The sequence below is a fragment of the Thunnus maccoyii genome, chromosome 9 (assembly GCF_910596095.1).
Source record: "Thunnus maccoyii chromosome 9, fThuMac1.1, whole genome shotgun sequence".
Taxonomy (NCBI): domain Eukaryota; kingdom Metazoa; phylum Chordata; class Actinopteri; order Scombriformes; family Scombridae; genus Thunnus; species Thunnus maccoyii.
In genome coordinates this window covers 13641288-13662818 of record NC_056541.1, presented here as the reverse complement: position 1 = coordinate 13662818, position 21531 = coordinate 13641288, and the positions used below count along the sequence as shown (strand labels likewise).

Genomic DNA, 21531 nt, shown 5'->3' with positions numbered 1-21531 from the left:
CTGTGCATATGTGTCTTTTCTTATAATTTGCTGTCAGAGTTGGATAGAGCTCCGTATTTAGGTTGTAGTGAGAGTACTTATGTAGGGAAGTTCGTCACTAGTTTGTCTCTAGTGAATCATATTTCACCATCAGGTGGAGACAAATCACCATCAGGGATATGCAGATGTCACTCGACTCAGTTTCATTAATGGACCAAGACTTAGAAAAGTCTTTGTCTGGTTTTCAAAACAACAAAAAAGATGCTTATCAAATTACAGTATGCAATGATCATTGTTTAATATTAATAATATACAAATATGCGTGAGTCTTTTAAATGATGATGCACACTTGGTATTTGGTCATATGAAGTTAAATCACAAGTTAACGGTATGTGTATATACAGTATACGGATAAAAAAGTCAGAAAAGAGTCAGACTTTAGGATCAAAATCCTCCTATACATTAAAAAAAACTATGCAGTAACAGATATTACATCAGATTCTTCATATATTTAGGTTTCCCAGAGTATAATCTCACATCAAAATACTGGCTGTAGTGGCAAAGACATCGAGTCCACTGAGGTTCTGGCAGTGTCTGTCCAATCTCCAGCTGGACAATTTCAGATGCTACAGCATCAGTTTATTGTCATCAGCAGTTGTTTCAACTTGAAACGTATTCCCAGAACATCAAAGAGGCATTTGGCTTGATCCTTTCAGTCGCACATTAGTTCAAACAACTAACTTTCCTGACATCTGCTTCCAAAGCTGTCGTCACCTTCAGAGGGTAAATAAATCCAACTCCAACAATTTCAGTCTTTCTCTGTAAACAAAAAAAAACACACAAAATCGAATTAATATCTTTTTTTCCTCTTGAATAGTATATATAATGTAGTGTATAATAGTGTATATATTTAAGTGAACTAACTAAAAGGTCTTGAAGAAGACCCCCCGCCACTGTTGGTTGTATTCAACATTGATTCTTTTGGATTTACAACAGATAAATAGAACAAAGATTTGGTATCAAATTATTTCACCTCATGACTTCCATATAATTTGTTGCTGATTTATTGCTTATTATTGTTTGAAACTGGCTTCATTTCTTATCTATTCCACAGAAATACAAATCATGTATTTGCAGGACTATATTTCTGGCTCTACATTTTCTGAGAAGTGGGAGTAAATAAACTTTAGTAAATTCTTTTTTTTTTTCAGACACAAAAACATCTATTTACATAATCTGGGGCCAAATTTCAAAGGAGCATCGTTTATTGGAAATATATCAAATCACATATATAATACAACATATTTTGCAACTTACCCCTGAGCCTTTTTATTTCCTGACTAATATCTTTATACACAGCAGACAGTAGCTCCTCCTTTGACTTCAGTCCATCCAGAAATACTGGAAAAAATACATATTGTACAAATAGATGATTTGCTTTACTATTACACACCAGTAAGGCTTCTAAAGTGATGACAGTATCGTCAGTATCAACATAATCATGATGTTTTGACTCAATAAAACAATCTCCTAACCGTATGTCACACTTCTAATCACATCAACATTATTATCACTATCTTTATCCAACAAAGCTTTCTAGTACAACTAACCAGTACACATGGACACTCACCAATTCCTGACACCATGCTCTCCATCTCCTGGTGGTTTTTTAGGTACATTGGCCATACGTGTCCATCAAAGTATCCAGGAGGATCAGGGGGCGTGTAGACCCTCGAACTGGGGGGGCAAACACACAATAAAGCAAACTTTATGAATGAAGTAGAGTAACATCTAGGAAAAGGTTAACAAAAACAAAACACAGTAGTACAACAATCTATGGTAAGAAAATGAATGGAAATGGATTTAAACAGATTCTAACCTCCGTCTCATCTTGCAGACATCATAAGGTATTTCCATGAAGTATCTTTTGTCAAATAGCTCATTCAATGGCCTGTTAATGTAAAAGACAAAAATCAGTTAGTGTCATAAGAGATAAACTAAACTGAATAGTAACTTTCCATAAACAGTATCAATTCAAGCAGAAATCCCCACCTGAATAACGCAATTTAATTTTTCCCAAATAAAGATGATTGTGTGTGTAAATACAGTACTGTGCAAATGTTTTAGGCACTTTGTTTGTTTAGATTCTCCAAAATGTTTGGAACAACCAACCTGCCAAGTACCTTGAAAAACTCTGTGCAGGTGTACCGAGGAGAACTGGTGCTGTTTTAAAGGCAAGGCGTGCTCACACCAAATATTGATTTGATTTAGTTTTTTTCTGTTTACTGCACTTTGTATGAAGTTAATTAACAATTTTTCCTTTAGCAGACATTTTTATCCAAAGCAACGTACATCCGAGAGCCGATACAACACAATTGATAAATAAAAACAATTCATGCATCCTCACTTTAATATTAGCGTCTAAAACCTTTGCACAGTACTGTATGTCTGAAAGTGCTATCAATTTTTTAACAAATAGATTATATTTTATCCTAATGCAACTTAATAATTAATTTTGGGCTTGTTGGTCTGTCATCGATTCAGTCACAAGTATGTTATTTTCTAATAATTTAGTTTCCTGGAAAGAGCTAATTTATTAGTTAGTCGTGTTGTTGTTTTCTAGCAGAATTTCAATTAAAAGTGTCTGCATTCAAACCAAATATGAATTAATTATTAATAGATTAATAGAAGCTTTATTCTTCATATACATTATATGCTGAATTGTATAGTCGCCCGTAGATAAATTCCCCATTTTTGCATGTTCATCTGACCTGCTGTGCACTGACTAAAAGACTCATTAGGTTACAGCTAATTGGAATTAATTAAATGTATGAAATCTCTCTAGGTAATTATTGCAAAAATGTTAATTGTTACTCGTTTTTCAAATGTATGTCCAATTTTGGAATCGACCTCTCTGAACTGAAACAAAACAGTAGTTGCACTAAAGCCTCACTTTGTGTACCTGTAGTTGTAAATCAGGAAGCCCTCCACGATCAGCACAAATACTTCCTCATTTACTGACAGCGCTGTGTGCGCTGAGGTCAGCCTTCGTCCCCTCAGGAACGATTCAGGATCTCTCTGCCATGATTCAACCTCGCTCATCATCTTGTCCATGTGGAGAGCATCGAGCCCTAAATAGAATCAGAGAAAACTTCCATTTTCTTCCATTATTATCAATCTATCAGTGCAGCTGCAACAACACTGTCATGATGTGACATGATGAAGAACTGAGCCACAAATCTTGCTCTGCAGTATTTTAGGTTTTAATGTTTTATGCTTTGCTTTAGGTATTTCATATATTTTTATACTTTTATATTGTAGCGTACTCTATACTTAAGATTTTTTGTCTCAGTGGTATCTTGTCACCACATTTATTCTATGTGTTACTTTATTTATATGTCTTGTGCTGCTTTTAGGTTTTGGTGAGCATAAGTTTTCCCCTCTGTTGGACAATAATGTTATATTTGATTTTACTCCATATAGCTAGTTAATGAACAAATGAAAATACAAATATTTCACTCACTGTAAAACCAAAAACTTGCTGACCTTTCCAACTATTGCAACTTATTTGCTCCGAGTAAATGAATTTATTTTCCTGTGAAAAGCTGGGCTCATGACAATATACTAATTTCTAAAACACAAGTACATCAGTTGGAATATCACTTCTGCTTAGCTCTCTCAGAGGCTCAGAGCCTCTTCAGAACTTATAATTATAAAATAAAGTCTTATAACTTAATCTTTGTAATTTCATGTTGGATAACAAATGAGTAAATAAAGTGTCCTTACTGTCATATTGCTTAAAACCATTGCTGTCCACTGGTACCACAGAGTCATCCTGAAGAAAAGAGTATCAACCATGAACACACACGCTCTCAACTTTCCAGCATGACTGTGACCGTATAAAAGCTGTGATATGATTTGAAGTAGGCAAACCAGTCTACCTTAAAAAATGAATCCTGTGCAATGATGCAGCTGTTGTGTATCTGCTCATGTAGACTCTTAGAAAGAGTGGATTTTCCTCCATTGGTCATCCTGAAGGAAAAACAGCACATACCGCAATGAGAACATGTTATATTTTCTCATTTTAAAGCTGCACAAATACAGTTAAAAAAGAGATACTTGTTTTACACACCTGCCTCAATCAGACATCTATTTAACTATCTAACTTTTAAAAAGTGCTTTTAAAGAGAAACTGAACACCAGCCGAAAATCTAGTTTTTGCTGACCTCTAGTGGTTTAACTTCTCACCTGACAGCAGAGAGGTAGAGGTGTACTCCAAGTGTGTCAGTGCTAGAGCCTGAATGAGGATTCAGCTGGGTTGATATATCAGCCAATGATCGCGGATATGTGTCACCGCGTTTATGTCGAACAATAACTAACAAGAAATTGTGGTACTGAAATACCACACATATGATTGAGGAGTTAGTTTTTACCTGTAAAATGTCCCACTCATTATGTATCTTGTTCACAGTTATTTAAAAAAAACAAATTTAAAAGGAATAGTTCGACATTTTGGGAAATTTGCTTATTTACTTTCTTGCTGAGAGTTAGATAATACCACTCTCACATCGGTCCATTAATTATGAGGCTAGAGCCAGCAGACAGTTAGCTTAGCTTAGCATAGGGAGAAACAGCTAGCCTAGCTCTGTCAAAAAGTAACAAAATCAGCCTGCCAGGACCTCTAAAGCTCAGTTGTGGTCATGTGCAGGACTATTTCTTGGCTGGGAGTATTCACTTGCACCAGCTTATCATAACTCCATCATAAAGTTTGTGTGCTTAAGTGTTTATCTACCAATCAGTTTAAAATGAGTGATTTGTTGACTAGATTGGGTCGCAGCAATTAAACCTAAGAGATGTCTTAGTTAGTATGTGTACATCTGTAGCGCCACCACCATCCAATCGGAAAAAAACAACTACATGCTATAGCATCACGAGCTGGAACAAAACTTAACTTAAGACCAGTTTTAGTGGCCAAAATTTATCGTAGACTTAAATGCCAGTCGTTTGTAAATGTAGATATGACTTTGTTTCATTTTTATCTGCACACCGGGAGCAATATATGTTTTTTAACATTAGTAGTATTCATGCAGTTTACAGTGAGAGGAAAATATCTGATTATGCTAACCTAACTGACGTTATTTGGTCATTTAGTCTAATGTTATTGGCATAATGTTTTGTAATTTTAGGTATATTGTGTGTTTTTTTTCTGTGAAATGTAATGTAAAGTGTCAGGTCAGATATTATGTCAACCATATTCAGCATATACTCTTCAATCTGAACAGGTCAGATAATAGAAAGCTAACGTCAGCTTTGTCAGTTGGTTCAATTAGCTAGTTTACACCTGCCAGTTAGTAGGTGTAAATATTTAGTGATAACTAATCTCTATGAAAGAACAAGTTTGTGTGGTGCAATCAGTTTTAATTCAGGGATAAATGTCCACTTAGTAAACTTTTACATTATAACTAGGCTAAGTTTAACAGGTGCTAACAGGCTCTTGGAGTCTTGTGAACTCTGTTAGGTTGCCAGGCAACAAACAAAAACTCTATTCCTTTATTTTTTTAATCAAAAATGTTGATTTGTTATGTGTTTCTGTAAAAAATAAATATTAACTGATATATCATTATCAAATTTCTAATCTTTCAAATATCAATACTACTATTGGCCTCAAAAATCCAGTATAAATCAGCTACTCAGAACTGTTGGGTGTAAAGAAGCAACACAGGACACTTTCGAACACACCCAACCACAACCATCAGTGACACTCAGTGTGGTGAAAGGGTGCAACACAACTGAAACCAGAAACAAGGCGACACGCTGCTTTTGTCAGTTAGCAATAAGTTCAAGGACGAGTTTGCGGTTTTTCAAGTCTGTCTTAAAACATTATTCAGGTACCCAAATGAACACTGAAACGGGTTTTTTCTTGCTGTAATCATTCATCCTGTTCATACTGGCCATTAGCCCAAATTAGTCAAATCAAGTAGATATCTTTCAACGTGACAGTCTTTTTAGTGCCAAAGTCCCTCTTTTTGTTACTATACTTCCACCACAGTTCAACAGGGAAACACTGTCTGAATTTGATGCTACAAAGACTGTAAATGTGGCAGGTATCCACTTGATATGACTAACTTAGACTGTTGAAGCCTCATATAAGCTTCAGACAAACTTTTAAATGCATTTTTGCAGAAAATGACTGTGTGAACACACTGTGTGTTTTGTCCCCCATCACTTACATTGAAAGCACATTTGAAGGGGATCTTTTAATAGCCAGTATGAACAGGAAGAATAATTACAGCAAGGAAAACCTCTTTCAGTGTTCATATGGACACCTGACTGTTGTTTTAAGACACCCTTGAATAATTGTGAACCTATCCTTGAATAGTTATGATAGTTGAATGATAGTTATAGACATGCTTTAGGCACTTAATTTGGTATTAGAGAATACTGAAAACATCTGCATGCCACTGCATGTTTTGCATTTACAAACTAACTGCATTAAAAAAAAAAAAAAAACAGTTTTAGAAATGTTCTCTCTGTCTTACAGGGACACATTTAACGGTTTCTCTGCAAAGTAAACAACCCATATCAGTCTTTGCTGCCACATGTCTGTCACATGCTGTATTGATCTGATGGTGCCCCTGCTGTTCTTTCTCTATGTTAGCAAATGTCCTTTAATGTCCTTTAATATGATAAAGCTATTGCATTTTCTGATGCCTTTCTGTGACCTGCTAAACATCATGTCTCTTTGTATTTCCCTGTTACCTTACCAGGCACCAAGAAGTATTTCAACATCTGAAACATGCATGCTTAAGCAAAGGCTAATTGAAAAGTGAAAAAAAAAACTTTTTTTTTTATATCCATTGTGTTGTGAAAAAACGTAAGCATGCAGAATGCAATCTGAAGCCAAACAGGCTGTGTGGAGGCAGAATGACCCGTGGGGAACAATGAAGAGGTTCTGGATGGAGATCAACACAACAACACATTATAATGTTTACAATCCTGTTGAATTTACTTACCCGCCAACTCCCACAATTAGTGTCTTCATTTCAGCTTTTCACGGCTGGTCACTGTAAAGTTATAGATATATAAGACTGTGATAACACATTAATAAACAGCGCAGATACAGACTTCTCTGCTTACAGACATGTCAAGAAGGTAATGCTCAGTGCTTCAACAACTCTGGGTCGTGTCTAGATGGTAACCCCTAGATTTGCGAAAACTCTCGCGAGATTTGTAAGGAAGTAGTGACTTTAACCCACACCACGTTCAACTGATAATTTTAACCCAAATCAGTAGCTTTCCCTAAACCTAACCAAGAGGATTTTGTGCCTAGACCTAACCAAACCACAACATTTGCGTTTTCACATCATAAAACAGCGAGAAAAGAAATTATTGAAGTAGTTCGCGAGAGTTTCACAAATCCAGGGTTACCATCTAGACACAACACAAGTCCGTGCTCATTCATGCATTTCCGCTATCGGACGCTCGAGATTTGAGCTGCTACGTCACTCACGATTGAATAAAAAAAATAGACCCACGCTTGAATATCATTTAAATCAAGACTCTGTCACATTAATAGCAAAGTACGTTAAAATAATAGTAACAAATGAATAAAGTACTAAATAATGTGAAATAAACTACATGAATCACCAATATATTAATGGTATAGCTATTGTGTTTACTTATTCAGCCTTGGCATTGATTCTACAAGTCTCTGGACTCTTCTGGAGGGATGAACACCATTCTACAAAAAGATATTCCCTCATTTGGTGTTTTGATGATGGTGGTGGAGAGCGCTGTCTAACACGTCAGTTCAAAATCTCCCATAGGTGTCCAATTGGGTTGAGATCTGGTGACTGCGAAGACCATAACATCTGATTCACATCAATGTCATATTCATCAAACCATTCAGTGACCCCTCGTGCCTTATGGGTGGGGGTATTGTCATCCTGGAAGAGACCACTCCCATCAAGATAGAAATGTTTTATCACAGCATAAAGGTGATGACTCAGAACAACTTTGTATTGATTTGCAGTGACCCTTCCCTCTAAAGGGACAAGTGGACCCAAACCATGCCAGCAAAATGCCCCCTAAAGCATAACAGAGCCATCAGATCTCCTCACTGTAGGTGTCAAGCATTCAGACCTTTACCAGTTTTTTCCTTGAATTTGTCACCTGTCTGTATATATATATATAATCACACGCAAAAACATAATCAAAACATTTTAAAAAGCTATGTAAAGTAAAAACATGTACAAAAAAATAGTATTAAAATAAATTAATAAATAAAAATGAAGAAAAATAAGCGGATAAAATAAATAAATTACTAAAATATATTGTGCAGAGTATACATGCAGAGCACTCAAAATAAATGAATAAATAGATGACAAACAAAAATAGAAAAAAGAGCTCGCATACAGAAAGTGCAGGGTTTACATACAAAAACCTCATCAAAACATTTTGAAAAATCAAGTAAAATATGTAAAAAATAATAATAATAGTATTAAAGATAAATGAATAAACAATAAAAGTAAATTGATAATAAAGTAAAATAACAATAAAACAATAAACAATGCTATCATGAAAATGTGATGTCAGCCTAGTGTTTAACCGTTACAGGTTCATCTCTGCGCATGCGCAGTCGAACGTTTCCGCGTAGCCTGTAGTGTAACTGAACTTCCTCATTGGGAGGGACAGCAAAGTGCTCAGTCCAACGCCGTTTCTGGCTGAAATAACACACAGTGCGTTTTGTTTTATTTTATTTTTTTGACAATCGCCAATGTCGAAGCCTCCTCCCAAGCCGGCCAAGCCAGGTAAGTTGAACACTATGAAGATTTCTTGTGTAAATTTCGCTAAAAAGAAAAAAAAAAAAAAAAAAAAAACTTGTGCTCCTGTCTCCGACGAGGACAACACACCTTGTTGGCGATGCGAGCGCTATGGGCGGGCGGTGAGCACTCCTGAGTGAGTGAAATCGGGATATTTCTTTGTTTTTGTGTGAAATTTTGATCACCCAGTCAAAAGAAAGACTTCAATTCAGCTTGCTGACACTGTGAAGTTTCACTGAGTGGATTAGGACAGCAGTGAAGCTGGATAAAGTGCCTTCACTGCTGACTGACAGGGGGATCCAGCTCTCTGCAGCAGGCCTCTGTGACTTCCCTATTTCCATCACTCATGCAAGGGGAGTGCTGTCATTCAATGGCTTTTTAGGTCGTAGGTTAGGATGTGATGATGAGTCTACAAGATCAGTGACCTCAGTCTTACTTCCTGCTGACTTTTTGCATGCTGCTATAACTGATACCTCCTTGCCAGGCGACGTAGATGTATCTATATAGTCAGAAAAGGAGTCATTTCAACTCATTTTAATTTTTATTTCGAACATGTTAAAAGAAATTTAACATTCATAGCAATTGTGAATTAGAATTCATAGCAAGTGTGCTTTTTTGTGCACATCATGGTTTTTTTTCAGTGTGAATAAAGGACATTTACGTGTGCAAATTATATTCTACCATGTTAAAAGATAAGTTCACAATTTTTTCAAGTGTGTTTTCAAACAACAGTCAGGTGCCCATATGAACATTGAAAGAGGTTTTCCTTACTGTAATCATTCTTCCTGTTCATACTGGCTATTAAAAAAACCCCTTCAAATGTGGTTTCATTGTAAGTCATGGGGGACAAAACCCACAGTGTGACCACACAGTCATGTTGTGCAAAAAAGCATTTAAAAGTTTATCTGAAGCTCATATGAGGCTTCAGCAATCTGAGTTAGTCATATCAAGTGGATATCTGCCACACTTTTTAGCGTAAAATTCACTCTGTGTGTTTCCGTTTTGAGCTGCGGTAGAGTAGTAAATTATGGTAACAAAAAGAGGAACTTTGGCACTAAAAAGAATAAGTGGAAAGATATCTACGTGATTTGACTCATTTGAAGCTTCGTATTAGCTTCAGATAAACTTTTAAATACATTTTTGCACAGAAGGAGGCTTGTGGATTTTGACCCCCATCACTTACATTGTAAGTGCATTATGAAGGGATCTTCTAATGGTCAGTATGAACAGGGAGAATAATGTTGGAAAGAAAAACCTGTTTCCATGTTCATTTGGGCACCTGACTGTTGTTTTAAGACTTGATACTTGAGACTTGAAAATTGTGAATCCATCCTTTAAAACTACTACAGCTCCTCAACAAGGTTGTATTGTTCAGCTTCTGTTGAAACAGTTTTACAGAGGTGTTTATTCACCTTTTATATGGTCATTTTGGAGGCTTGTTGAGTTGTATTGTGTTACACTCAGAGGTGCTTTTAATATTTTGTTCACTGCATTTATATCAATAAGAGTAGACAAATGACCATAAAGTAGAGCCAGCACTTCTCAGCTCCCATCTGGTGTGCATCCCGATGTCATAAATACTGACAGGTGTAAAAAAGGTTCACAGTAAAAACTGTGAACCATCCTCCCAGCTGTTAGTGCATGATATAAGCGAGTACAGAAACAATACAGGTATGTCTATAAAAAATGTGCTTTGAAACCACCCAGGGGATGAACACAGGCTCACTTTGAGTCTTAGTTTTACCTGCTAGCTGTGGCCCTGTGACAACACTGAGTGCAAAGCTGGAACGTGTCATTATCATTCATTCTCTGCGTGGTTATTCATGAGTCAGCTCGCCTGGTTGTGGCGGCAGGTGCTATCGCCTATCCCCGTCACCTGTCGTGACAGATGGCCACCTGGGAAAGGAGAGCCCGTAGTCCACTTTGGGAAAGTTTGCCTCTTGTGTCGCTATATACTTATGTGTCTTTTCCTTGCCAGTAATTCATGTGGAGACACAAAAATGAAAGCATCATTGCTGAGGACGAGCAGAGGACATCCCAGAATCCAGATGCATCCTATTTGACTGGCTGATGATTCGCTGCCTACATGACTTCTGTTGGATCAAGAGCAGCTTAGATATTTTTGTGCTGTATGTGGAGATTAAAGTGCTGATGGGCATGTTGGCTGGTTTTGGTCCTCTTAAAGTCATTCTGAATTAATCTGCTCCAGCTTCAGAGCTGCTGGTCTGTAACTGGCCCCTCTGATGGATGTTCTAAGGAGCAAAATTTCCCCACAAAAATGAAATTTAAAACCTTTTATGAGGGGGTGGTTGAAGAGATCTTTGGCTGCTACACATATGCTCTGATAACATTTTTGTGCTCCGATTCAACACGACTTGGCTTGTGAGTTGAGTTTTTTTTAATGCTTTTTTTCTTTTTCCCTCAAAATCAATACATTTCAGGAAGAGTAGGTCTCAGTATTTGTGTTACCAATGATTTAGAGGGAAATACTAGAGAACAGTGTGTGTTATCTGTAATTTAAAACACTGTAGGCTCTGTACTAATGACTCTTTTAGAGCTGCAATGTTTAGTCGATTAATCGATTAGTTGCCAACTATTTTGGTAATCATTTGAAGTCATTTTTTAAGACAGAAAAGTCCAGGGTCTCTGATTCCAGCTTCTCAAATGTGAATATCTTCTGGTTTCTTTAGTCCTCTGTGATATTAAACTGGACATCTTTTGGTTGTGGGCTGTTGGTCGGGACAAAACAAGACATTTGAGGATGTCATCTTGGGCTTTGGGAAACAGTGATCGACATTTTTCACCATTTTCTGACATTTTAGAGTTTAGTTTAGCTTAGCTTAGCTTATCGCTACAGACCAAACAACTAATCGAGTAATTGAGAGAATAATCTACAAATTAGTCTGTAATGAAAATAATAATTAGTTGCAGCCCTAGACTCTTTGTATCACCGTGCTGCAGGCTGCAGGTTATTTTATTGTTTGGTTGGGCTTTGAACAGGAATGGAGAATCAAGGAGCCACCAAGATCAGACACATCGGGGCAAGACTAGAGCCTGCTATTGCAATAAAACAACACAGCTGGAATTCATCAAAAACCCACCAGCAAATAAAATATACTGACAATGTTTTGTTCACTCTGACATTAAATTGTTCTTTATCTTTATGTTTTGTTTTAGACAGAGTGAACCCTCTCATTTGCCTCAGGCTTTAAAATGCAGAGAGATCCCCAGACTAGTCGGCACAGGCTCTTGTGTGTTTTGAGCGACATGACCGGGCCTGCAGAGAAGACTCGCTGTGTTGAACAGAGCTCGGCTTGTGTAGGGACTTGGCCCCTCTCATTCTGAGACACTGAGGCAGTGTCTTAGCTAAGTAGAAGCTAAATCGAATATAAATAGAATCCCTGAGTAAACGGCAGAGGGAAGCAGTAGTAGGCCAATATTTAGATTTAAAGCCGAAGCAAGCGGACAGAGAAGATGTGCCCCCACTTGAATGTGTCAAACACATTAAACATTTTTACCAGAAAATGCTTTAGTAGCGTTGAAAGATGCTCTTCATGATTCACTAGCGTCTGACTCGTGAGGATAATGAACTTTTGAACATTTTCGTCTATTTATTTGTTTGTTTATTTAACAGAGACAATGCAGATAAACCTTGTTGTATAAGAAAAGTAATGGACAATATGTCATGTGTATTAGGCTGGTTAGGCTTTTAAATTCAGGTTGAAACAACTAAACAAACAAATGGATAAAACAGATTATATGTTTGTATAAAGTATATTTTGACTCGTTCAACAGGGGCATGCACGACAGGACAAATCTTCTGAAAGGGAAGTCAGCCTAGTGAAGCACTGAGTGATGTTTTATCTGCAAATCTGATGCAAATGCAGATGAATTATATTACCTTTGCAGCAGCGCCGGACAAGGTTGGAGTTTGGTTAACTAAAAACAAAAGCTGGTACTTTGTTTTGCATTGTAACCAGCACATTGTGTGTATGTAGTAAATATACAGTACAACATATGTACATACGTTTTATTCTAGAAATAGTAGTAGAAATTTTTAAAAAAGCATGTTGCTGTTTCTTTAAGCTCTTTTGTAAATCTCTATGTACTAGTTCAGCTGTCAGCTAAGGCCACAACCACTCTGGTGGCATTCCAGCAGCGCAGCTAACGCCAGGCTTGACAGCGAGCCATCACGGGGCCCGAGGGCCACACGCACACGGACCAACTCTGTGTTTGTGTCCCTGCCCTAAAAAAATGTGTATTGTTGTGCGCTGCAGCGGAGTTGTTGTAGTGAAGCTCATAGCAGATTAATCACTGTTTACGTAAAAAAAAAAAAAAGGTGTAGGTTGCAGTGGTCAGGTGTGTCTGCATGTTATTGGCAGATGTTTTTTTGTTTGATTTACCACATTAAAGCAATGTATTGCACTCTTCTGCAGCTTTGTTGTAGTGAAACCAAGCTGCTCGCTCTACAGAAATGTGAGGTGGCATCACATGTGGTTTTACCTCCCTTTCAAGCACTGTGGGACTCTCTTCACCACTTTTATGTATGCAGGGATGATGTTGACACCACATTTTTCATGCTTGTTTTCTCTTTTTCAGGCCAAGTCAAGGTGTTCAGAGCTTTGTTCACCTTTGACCCCAGAACGGTAAGAGCTTCTTGTTTAAGATGGATTGTTTGTTTTTTTTTGATTTTTGATAATTGATTATGGATTCGACTATTGCTGCCATTTGTTGATGCCTTTTTTTAATCATTTTTATAGGTCAAAATAGGGCTACAACTAACAATTATTTTCATTATCAATTCATCTAGAAGAGGTGCAATTATACGCTGTTAAAAGACAGCATCAGTGGGAAAATACCCTCCTACTCCAAAGCGAAAGATTTTATATCTATATCTATCTATCTATCTATCTATCTATCTATCTATCTATCTATCTATCTATCTATCTATCTATATATATATATATATATATGTATATGTGTGTGTGCGTGTAAGTAAATGTCTTCTCAAAGATGTTTTTATAAAACATCTTTGAGAAGGTCCCCCTTTTCTTCAGCTTAAAACTAGTTATTAATATTTTTATGCCTCCGCACCGGTGACAGCTGTGGCTGGAGGCATCTTTTCGGATCGTCTGTCCCATTCTTGTGAATGTGATATTTTAGGAACACCTTGAGGGAATTTCTTCAAATTTGGAACAGACGTCCACTTGGACTCAAGGATGAACTGATTAGAAGTTGGTGGTCAAAGATCAAGGTCACTGTGACCTCACAAAACACGTTTTTGGCCATAACTCAAGAATTCATACGCTAATAATGACAAGTTTCACACAAATGTCTAACAAAATAAAATGGGATTTTATATCCCAAAGGTCAACTTCACTGTGACATCATAATATTCTGCAACAACACTTATTCAACTCCATAACTCAGGACCAGAAGGGGAGATTGTAACCATATTTCACATTTAGTCAGATACTGAATTGTTGATACTAATCTTGGGTGCCCATCTTGAAACTGTGGTAATAGTAGTGATCTTCTATGCTGCAAGGTCGAAGATGTGTCTGAAGCATCCATGTTTTAGAGTTTGTAGCTTCTTTGCAGCAACATCCATATCTGAAGCATTGTCTACTGTCATGGCTGCAACTTTGTGTTCTATCAGAATCAACTTTATTGGCCAAACATGTGAACACATACAAGGAAAATACACTTAATACCTTTTTATTAAATTCCTTCACTACAAATATGACATGAGTCTGCACAGACATGGATGTAAACTGTAACTTGACTGGTTGGTGGTGGTATACAACTATAAGATGGTATTTCTAGTTTTATATCGTTATGTTGATGTTTCATTTTTCAGATCATTGTTCATTGTTTGGTAGTGAACAGAAAGGAAAAGGGTGGACTGTGGGGGGAAGGGGTGGGTGAAATGTGACGCATAAGTCAGTATTTAGTTCAGAATACTATGAATGTGTTAAACTTGCCAACATGTCTGATCAACCCAAAGGAACATTGAGTTGTTTTTTGCTCTTTAATTATTCAGCCAGACGAGCTGTACTTTGAAGAAGGAGACATCTTGTACATCTCCGACACAGTAAGTAAGACCTCGGCAAGTCAGTTACCGTCTTCTTCTTCATGTCCTCATGTCTCATTCATTTTTAATCTGAATTTGCACTTCTTCTTCCTCTTTCTGTTGACTTTTAATATTGCACTCTCTGCATTTTGTCTTTGTGGTTATTTTGCCATTTTCCACCATCAGTAAGTCTTTTTCTCCCTTCCGTTTGCATAATTTTCCTACTTTCATTTTTGTTTGCTACATCCTGTTTGTCTCGGCAGTTGATTCTTGGTATAAGAAACCAATATTCTGCATCACTAAAAGTCTCTCCTTGTCTGGCTATTATCCCCAGAGTGACACTAATTGGTGGAAGGGAACATGCAGGGGGAGGACGGGACTAATTCCAAGTAACTATGGTGAGTAGGAAACTCTGAAAAGACAAACTTTGGATTTTATAACATTCATTTGTAACATGTAGTATAAGAGGCACCATGTTACACTGTAATTCCCTCTCATCAGCGAATCTTACATAATGCACTGATGGTCTTGTGTTGTTTTTCAGTGGCTGAGCAGGCCGAGTCTATTGACAATCCGATGCATGAAGCAGCCAAGCGAGGTGCGACATCGATCTATATATCTGAACATTTTTGTACATGTTTTCTGTTTCTGCTGCTGAGCTTTTACACTGTTTTGCATTATTTGTAACCCTCCTACTTGTGTGTTCTGTGTGCTCATGCACACATTTGTGTGTTTAAACAGGAAATCTGAGCTGGCTGAGGGAGTGTGTGGAGAACAAGGTGGGGATCAATGGGTTGGATAAGGCTGGAAATACTGCCCTCTACTGGGGATGTCATGGAGGACACAAAGGTAACAAACACTGTTTATAAGAGTGCCTAAAATTTACAATTTGGCAATGACGTTGAATGGATTTAGGTCACAACGTGGCAGCTTCTTCTAACAAACACACTGAATTGTGATGTTTGGATTCGGTTTATCTCATTTCTAGGTTTACAAACGTTAATCTTGTTTTTGGTCGTGAATAAATGTTTAATTTGTGACGGAGTGGCAGATTTGTTTGACGTGAGAGAAGAAGTAGACAAAAACAGGAAGTTGGTCTATGAAAGTTGTCTGCCCTTTGTTGTTCCTGTATAGTTGTTGTTATGTGATAATGTGTCAATAAAACCTTCCTCAATCTGTCACTCCAAGTTATATCTTTTTTTTTTTTTTTTTTTTGTCTTTGCCAGATGTGGTGGAGCTGTTGCTAAACCAGCCCAACGTGGAGCTCAACCAGCAGGTGAGAACAGTCTCAGAACAGACATTAAAGGGAATTCACTAAGGAGGGAAAAACATCAATGTCTCATGACTTCAAATCATCTGGATTTCCCATCTCATACTGCAGCATAGTGAGACTGGAGAAGGTATAGAGCTACAGGAATCATGATCAAGGCTCAGTGATGGCATAAAGTCACCCTGCCGGATTTCCTGTTAAATCCCTCACAGCTGCAGCTCACGTGCTGTCCTTCAGCTGACCTCTACTCAGCAAATGAAAGATTCCTCCTGTACGGATGTCACTTTAAAGTCCCTTTACTTTTGTGTGATGTTTGGGATGTCTTGGGCGAAAGTTGACATTCGTGAGAGAAACATGGTTAAATTTTTGGCCGTCAATCCAAAATGGTGGTCCTAGATCTCACCGTCATGTGACATTTCTTAAGCGCAGTTTTTTGGGGGGTTTTTTGAGGAAAGTTTATAGAGAAAACACACTTTTCCTTAATACGTTCACACACAAAAATCACAACGATGGAGGTAAAACGATATAACTTAGTTTTACTTCGCTGCATTTTCCAAACATTAGAGCTGCACAGATGGATGACACGAGCTGATGACCTGCTTCTGCTTTTATATACATGTTTCTATTTACAACCTAGATTCACCACACATTCAGCGCACAAACCTGACATGCCTCATATTGATATCGTACAATCTGCCATCAAGATTTTATCACAGCCATCTCGCACAATGTGACATGAAATAAACTTACACGATCGTTGTCGTTATGCCTTTAATCACTTGCTACTAAGACATTTTATATTGTTTTTCCAGCTTATCTGGCGTTTTGAACCTTTAATCAGTAAAGCATTTATAGTTTTAGTCGTTGTCATCACATCAGACGGAAATGATGCCACTGATATTTATGTTGACCAAAGTACTACAACAAGCAAGCCTGAAAATGCAGATGCGTCTGCACTTGTAAGTAAAACTTCAGTGAAGTTTGTTAGGGGGTGGAATCATAATAGGAAATGACCTGAAAACATGCAGTTACGGGACTTTAAGAGACTGGTGTCAGCATGCGATAAACAGCAATTAGTCACGCTTGGAAAACTCAGCAAAGCAAAACGATCAAAGAAAGAACAAACCACGGTCTGGACCAGTGCTCATATTTAACTTGTTCCATGAAGTGGGACTATCCTAAAGTGGACATTGCAGACAGGTTTGTCCTGTTAAGTAACACGGACTGAAATCAGATCTGCTTTTGCAACCTTGAGGGACCACATGCTACTGAAACACTAGTTAACTATTTGTGTGTAGATGTGACTCTGTAACTGAACAATGTAAAACAATCTTAATTAAAAAAAAAATGTTTGTAGCTGTGGTTCGGGTCACAACTCTAAGTTTAACGATGTCAAAGCTTGTCAGGGTGTTTGTCAGTGACGATGATGTTTTGTGTTTTAGAATAAACTGGGGGACACTGCTCTGCATGCTGCTGCCTGGAAGGGTTATTCTGACATTGTGGAGATGTTGCTGAACAAGAGTGAGTATCTATTTATGTCTCAAAATGTAATGTGGGCGTGCTTGTTTTTTAATTTGACGGATATGAAAATAGAGCAGGAAAAGCACCGGAGAGAAAGCTTACAGGAGAAATACCACATGTGGCTCCAGAGGGAAAAGACAATAACCAGCAGATTGTGTGTGTGTGTGTTTGTGTCCTTAGACGCACGCAGCTGTATATTTGTGTCTCTTCTGTCGGCCTGTCTGTGTGTAGTTTCCGGTTGTTTAATCTGAGTGTGTTTTGTTTCAGATGCGAGGACAGACATCAAGAACAATGAGAGTAAGCTGGCTCTTGAAATGGCCACCAACGCCCAGTGTGCCTCACTTCTCAAAAGGAAGCAGGGAAGCAGTAAGTAGAGCCGCCACTAGGGGGCAGCATCGCAGCACTCACATTTATCACAAGGACAGGGAACAAAATTTTTATTGTCCAGATTAGCGCCAGCGCCAGCAACAAAGGTCAGTTGATAGAAGCTGTTCAGGAGTTTCATTTTCAGAGGCTTTAATTATCGAACAGGAAGCCGTGCAGAAACACAATCTTGCTTGTTTTCTGTGCACACTACATAATGTGTACTTGTAGGGAATTAACTCAATTTCAAGACATGATTATTATCCATAAAACGAACGCTGTAGTCTTTATCAACAGGCTGTAGGTTCCAGTAGCCTTCAGACAGCTTAAACAAGCTGAACTGAGCTCTGCACACAGCTGCAAACAAAAATAACATTTTTAAAAACTTAAGCAAATAGTCTTTTTAGCTGAGAAATGATCCTGAATGTGCTATTCATAACAAATTATTACATCACTTTCCTTTTAAATGCAGCATGAGACGAGCCACAATGTGAGAGTCTCTGTAAAAATTGTAATTTTTACTCATTAGTCAGAGCTTATGAAGCTATTCAAACCGTTACCGAGAAAGTGTGACAGCTTGGTTTACTGTAAACAACAGTTTATGTCACACGCTGCCTGACACATTTCCCATACATGCATGTTGTGTAAACGGCATGACATTGAGGTAGGGTTTGGTTCAGGAGGGGGTTAGCCTCGTGTTATGGGCTGGTCCTCGGTGGAAAAGAGATATAAGAGGTGAAAGAAGTTGTTAAACTCCGATACTGTCAGTTATTGACTATCTTTTTTTTATTACTTCCAGTTGTCTTTGAATGAAAATGCAATATTTAACCACACAACTACAATGTCATCCTGTATCATCCTGCATCTTGAATTTATAAACATGTTTCACCCTATTTGATTATTCATAAGACATTATTTAGGAGTATGCAAAATTACACATACTATGTACACATATTCTGAAACTGACATTTTAAGCGTGACAGCTACTACTACTGTCATTAACTGACTGTTCCTCTTGTTCAGGTGTCACCCGCACACACAGCAACGCTGAAGAGTATTTGGACGATGAGGACTCAGACTGAGCCGGCTCTGCTGAAACATCGTCACTGTCTTCTATTGGGTTCGGGGGGTTAAGGGGAGGGGGGGGGGGGTTGAGGAGAACGGAGAGTTTTATTACAGCCCTAAAATGGATTTGCTGCTGCGGTTCCTTCCTGTAACTCCATTTTAGCTCTGTCATGTGTGACAAAACACCTCAGTTCTCCACCCTCTGCGTCAAGTCAGCGTGAATTTCAGAGCATTGAATTAATGCATTTTTACAGTCCGCCTGCTTTGCCAAGTGTATTTTCACAAGTAAGGAATTTGTCTTGGGAGAATCCGTTGCACACTGTTGGCTGAGGGGCAGAATAAATGTAGTGGAGGAAAGAGGACCAAAGCACTGAGAAACACATTCCACACGTACAGATTATGTTTAACCCATTTACAGCGGCATTAAAGTGCCAGTGCAGATTAAAAGACTGATCTGGTTTGTGTCTAGTTAAGTTTTCAAGCTGCTCATAAATTACTAAACTACAAAAAATCACCAAAAAGGGATTAGAAACACTTAATATTTCCCCTTTATAATGGGGTGTGCTGAGGGACCCAATGAGAGATTTTCCTGTGTTAATCTGCTTGGTCAATTTAAGGATGTCATTAATCACATTGAGGTATCTGTAATGTGTGCCATATATGGCAGATGTCTCCTTACTCCTCTATAAAACTCACCATTCTGTGCTGCATGTATTCAGGTCTGAGATATTATAACATTTCCACTGCCATCGACCATCCTCTGTAAGTTCACTGTTACCGAAAATCTGCTGCCTGTAAAACAGAATTCACAAAAACTCTTTAATCTTTCAAGCTTTTGATGGTTTGATTTCCATCCTGGGAGCAAATTTCTGGTTTTTATTGCTGCTTTATGAGAAATTATATATTAAAAAAAACAACAACAACAAAGTGCCTTAAATATGTGTAACTGAGTGAGTGTGTCTTTGGTTGGTGTATCAGTGTGAGCATGTTTTGTCATGAGGTGATGATTTTGTTCTTTATTTCTATCTGCTCTGTCTTCATTCTGCAATAAAAGATTTTTAAATTAAAGTGTCACCGAGAAGACATTTTTGAAAGATGGAAATTAATAGTGCTCATTTGTTATAGAACAATTAATCAAAAATGGTCTATGAAAAGGATGTTTGGATGGAAATGCTCGTTTTTTTTTCCTTTTACAGAAGCAACAGTTAAGAGTTTTTTTCTAATCAGTTACTTAAAGCTATTTTAAGCAAAAGCGGGCGAACAAACATCCCTAACATGTATAGCAGGGGCCGGTTTTTTAAAGATTTTTCATTGAAGGGCCATTAAGCAGCGCAGTAGAAACACATGCCTTCATGTTTTATTTTGAACTCGTACATGCAGGCAGATGTCATTCTCCCATTAATAAATAATAAACAGTTAGAGCTTATTTTGGTTAAAAATGACTCGCATACAAATATGTTCTGTGTTGCACTTTGTTCTTGTTCACACACAGTAGCCTGCTGCGTTCATTCATGGTTGACTGAAAGTACTGTTGTTGCTGACTTAGGAATGGCATCAACACCATTTCTGTTCATCTGCCACCTATTTGTGTGTGTGTGGAAAATAAATGTTGTGGTTGAATAGGCTAAAGTTGTGGAATTCACATATTAAAATTGAATTTCCAGTCAGTTTATTAGGTGTAATTTAATCACCATGCAATGTTCAAATAGCAACCACCATTTGGGGACAGTATAGAACATATTTATAGGGATTTACATGTGTTTAATTTGTTACTGACAGCCGATTTGTGAATTATGTCAAAGTTTTGATGCAAATTATTAAAGTAAAAACTGCTTTTATCAGGGGGCCAAATATATTTTCTGGAGGGCCGGATTTTGGCCCTCAGGCCCTTATTTGCCCATCACTGATGTTGGGTAATACAATCGTTGGCTGTGTGTTCATTTCAGCAGGGATGTACACCAATAAATACTCAACAAAGATAAGAAAAACAAGATGTTCAAAAGTCAAGAATTCCTTTATTACAAAGTCAGCAAGTTGATGACATTCCAAAGAAGGCAGAAAAGGCAAAAAAAAAATAAAAAAAATTGATGTGTCGACAGAAATACAGCGAGACTCTCATGAGGGATTCAGGTACATGCTACATAACTGCCAGACCAGAAAAAAAAAAAGCAAAGACTGGTAAAGCAGAGAAAAGGCTCCGAACTTTGATTTCCTTTTCCTAACAATCCTTCCAGACTGATCAACACAAACATGGATGGCTACTTGATGTGAAGTACTTTTTTTTTGCTCTTCTTCACATCTCCCAAAGCAAGCATTTTCTCCATACTCGAAAAAATGAAAAACCCACCTACGTACTTTAAGAGTGCACATATCAGCAGAGGAGACGGAAGCAACTGGTATTTATCAAGACTAGAAGTGCTGATTTTACCATTTCAGGT

General features: G+C 37.7%; 2 protein-coding genes across 4 annotated transcripts; one reads left to right on the top strand and one right to left on the bottom strand.

Annotated features, from left to right (window-relative positions):
- Positions 1 to 315: 315 nt before the first annotated feature.
- Positions 316 to 7451, bottom strand: nmrk1 (nicotinamide riboside kinase 1). 3 transcript variants are annotated; one of them, XM_042421727.1, is made up of 9 exons: positions 7408 to 7451; positions 6993 to 7043; positions 3921 to 4011; positions 3766 to 3814; positions 2933 to 3110; positions 1859 to 1930; positions 1610 to 1716; positions 1297 to 1380; positions 316 to 798 (listed from the first exon to the last, which is right to left on the bottom strand). In XM_042421727.1, the coding sequence occupies exons 2-9, from the start codon at positions 7019 to 7021 to the stop codon at positions 788 to 790; spliced, it is 621 nt and encodes a 206-aa protein (XP_042277661.1). In that variant the 5' UTR covers positions 7022 to 7043; positions 7408 to 7451; the 3' UTR covers positions 316 to 787. The 3 variants fall into 3 exon arrangements, with proteins under 3 accessions (XP_042277661.1, XP_042277663.1, XP_042277664.1); XM_042421729.1 differs by lacking the exon at positions 7408 to 7451 and adding an exon at positions 7117 to 7400; XM_042421730.1 differs by lacking the exon at positions 7408 to 7451 and having other exon boundaries at positions 2942 to 3110; positions 6993 to 7400.
- A 1177-nt stretch (positions 7452 to 8628) lies between these two features.
- ostf1 (osteoclast stimulating factor 1) lies at positions 8629 to 20161 on the top strand. The gene is made up of 10 exons (XM_042422306.1): positions 8629 to 8789; positions 13401 to 13447; positions 14845 to 14895; positions 15209 to 15272; positions 15419 to 15472; positions 15616 to 15723; positions 16101 to 16150; positions 17587 to 17665; positions 17933 to 18031; positions 19052 to 20161. Exons 1-10 carry the CDS (start codon positions 8756 to 8758, stop codon positions 19108 to 19110), a joined length of 645 nt encoding a protein of 214 aa, XP_042278240.1. The 5' UTR covers positions 8629 to 8755; the 3' UTR covers positions 19111 to 20161.
- The last annotated feature ends 1370 nt before the right edge of the window (positions 20162 to 21531 follow it).

What these genes read in the sequence shown, in the direction of transcription:
- nmrk1 (XM_042421727.1), bottom strand. Translation starts at nt 7,021, where the DNA reads ATGAAGACACTAATTGTGGGAGTTGGCGG. An exon ending in GTCTGCAAGATGAGACGGAG is followed by an intron (nt 1,717 to 1,858) that starts GTTAGAATCTGT and finishes TTGCCCCCCCAG; the next exon opens with TTCGAGGGTCTACACGCCCC. An exon ending in GAGCATGGTGTCAGGAATTG is followed by an intron (nt 1,381 to 1,609) that starts GTGAGTGTCCAT and finishes TATTTTTTCCAG; the next exon opens with TATTTCTGGATGGACTGAAG.
- ostf1 (XM_042422306.1), top strand. Translation starts at nt 8,756, where the DNA reads ATGTCGAAGCCTCCTCCCAAGCCGGCCAAGCCAG. An exon ending in TCCCAAGCCGGCCAAGCCAG is followed by an intron (nt 8,790 to 13,400) that starts GTAAGTTGAACA and finishes TCTCTTTTTCAG; the next exon opens with GCCAAGTCAAGGTGTTCAGA. An exon ending in GGAGATGTTGCTGAACAAGA is followed by an intron (nt 17,666 to 17,932) that starts GTGAGTATCTAT and finishes GTTTTGTTTCAG; the next exon opens with ATGCGAGGACAGACATCAAG.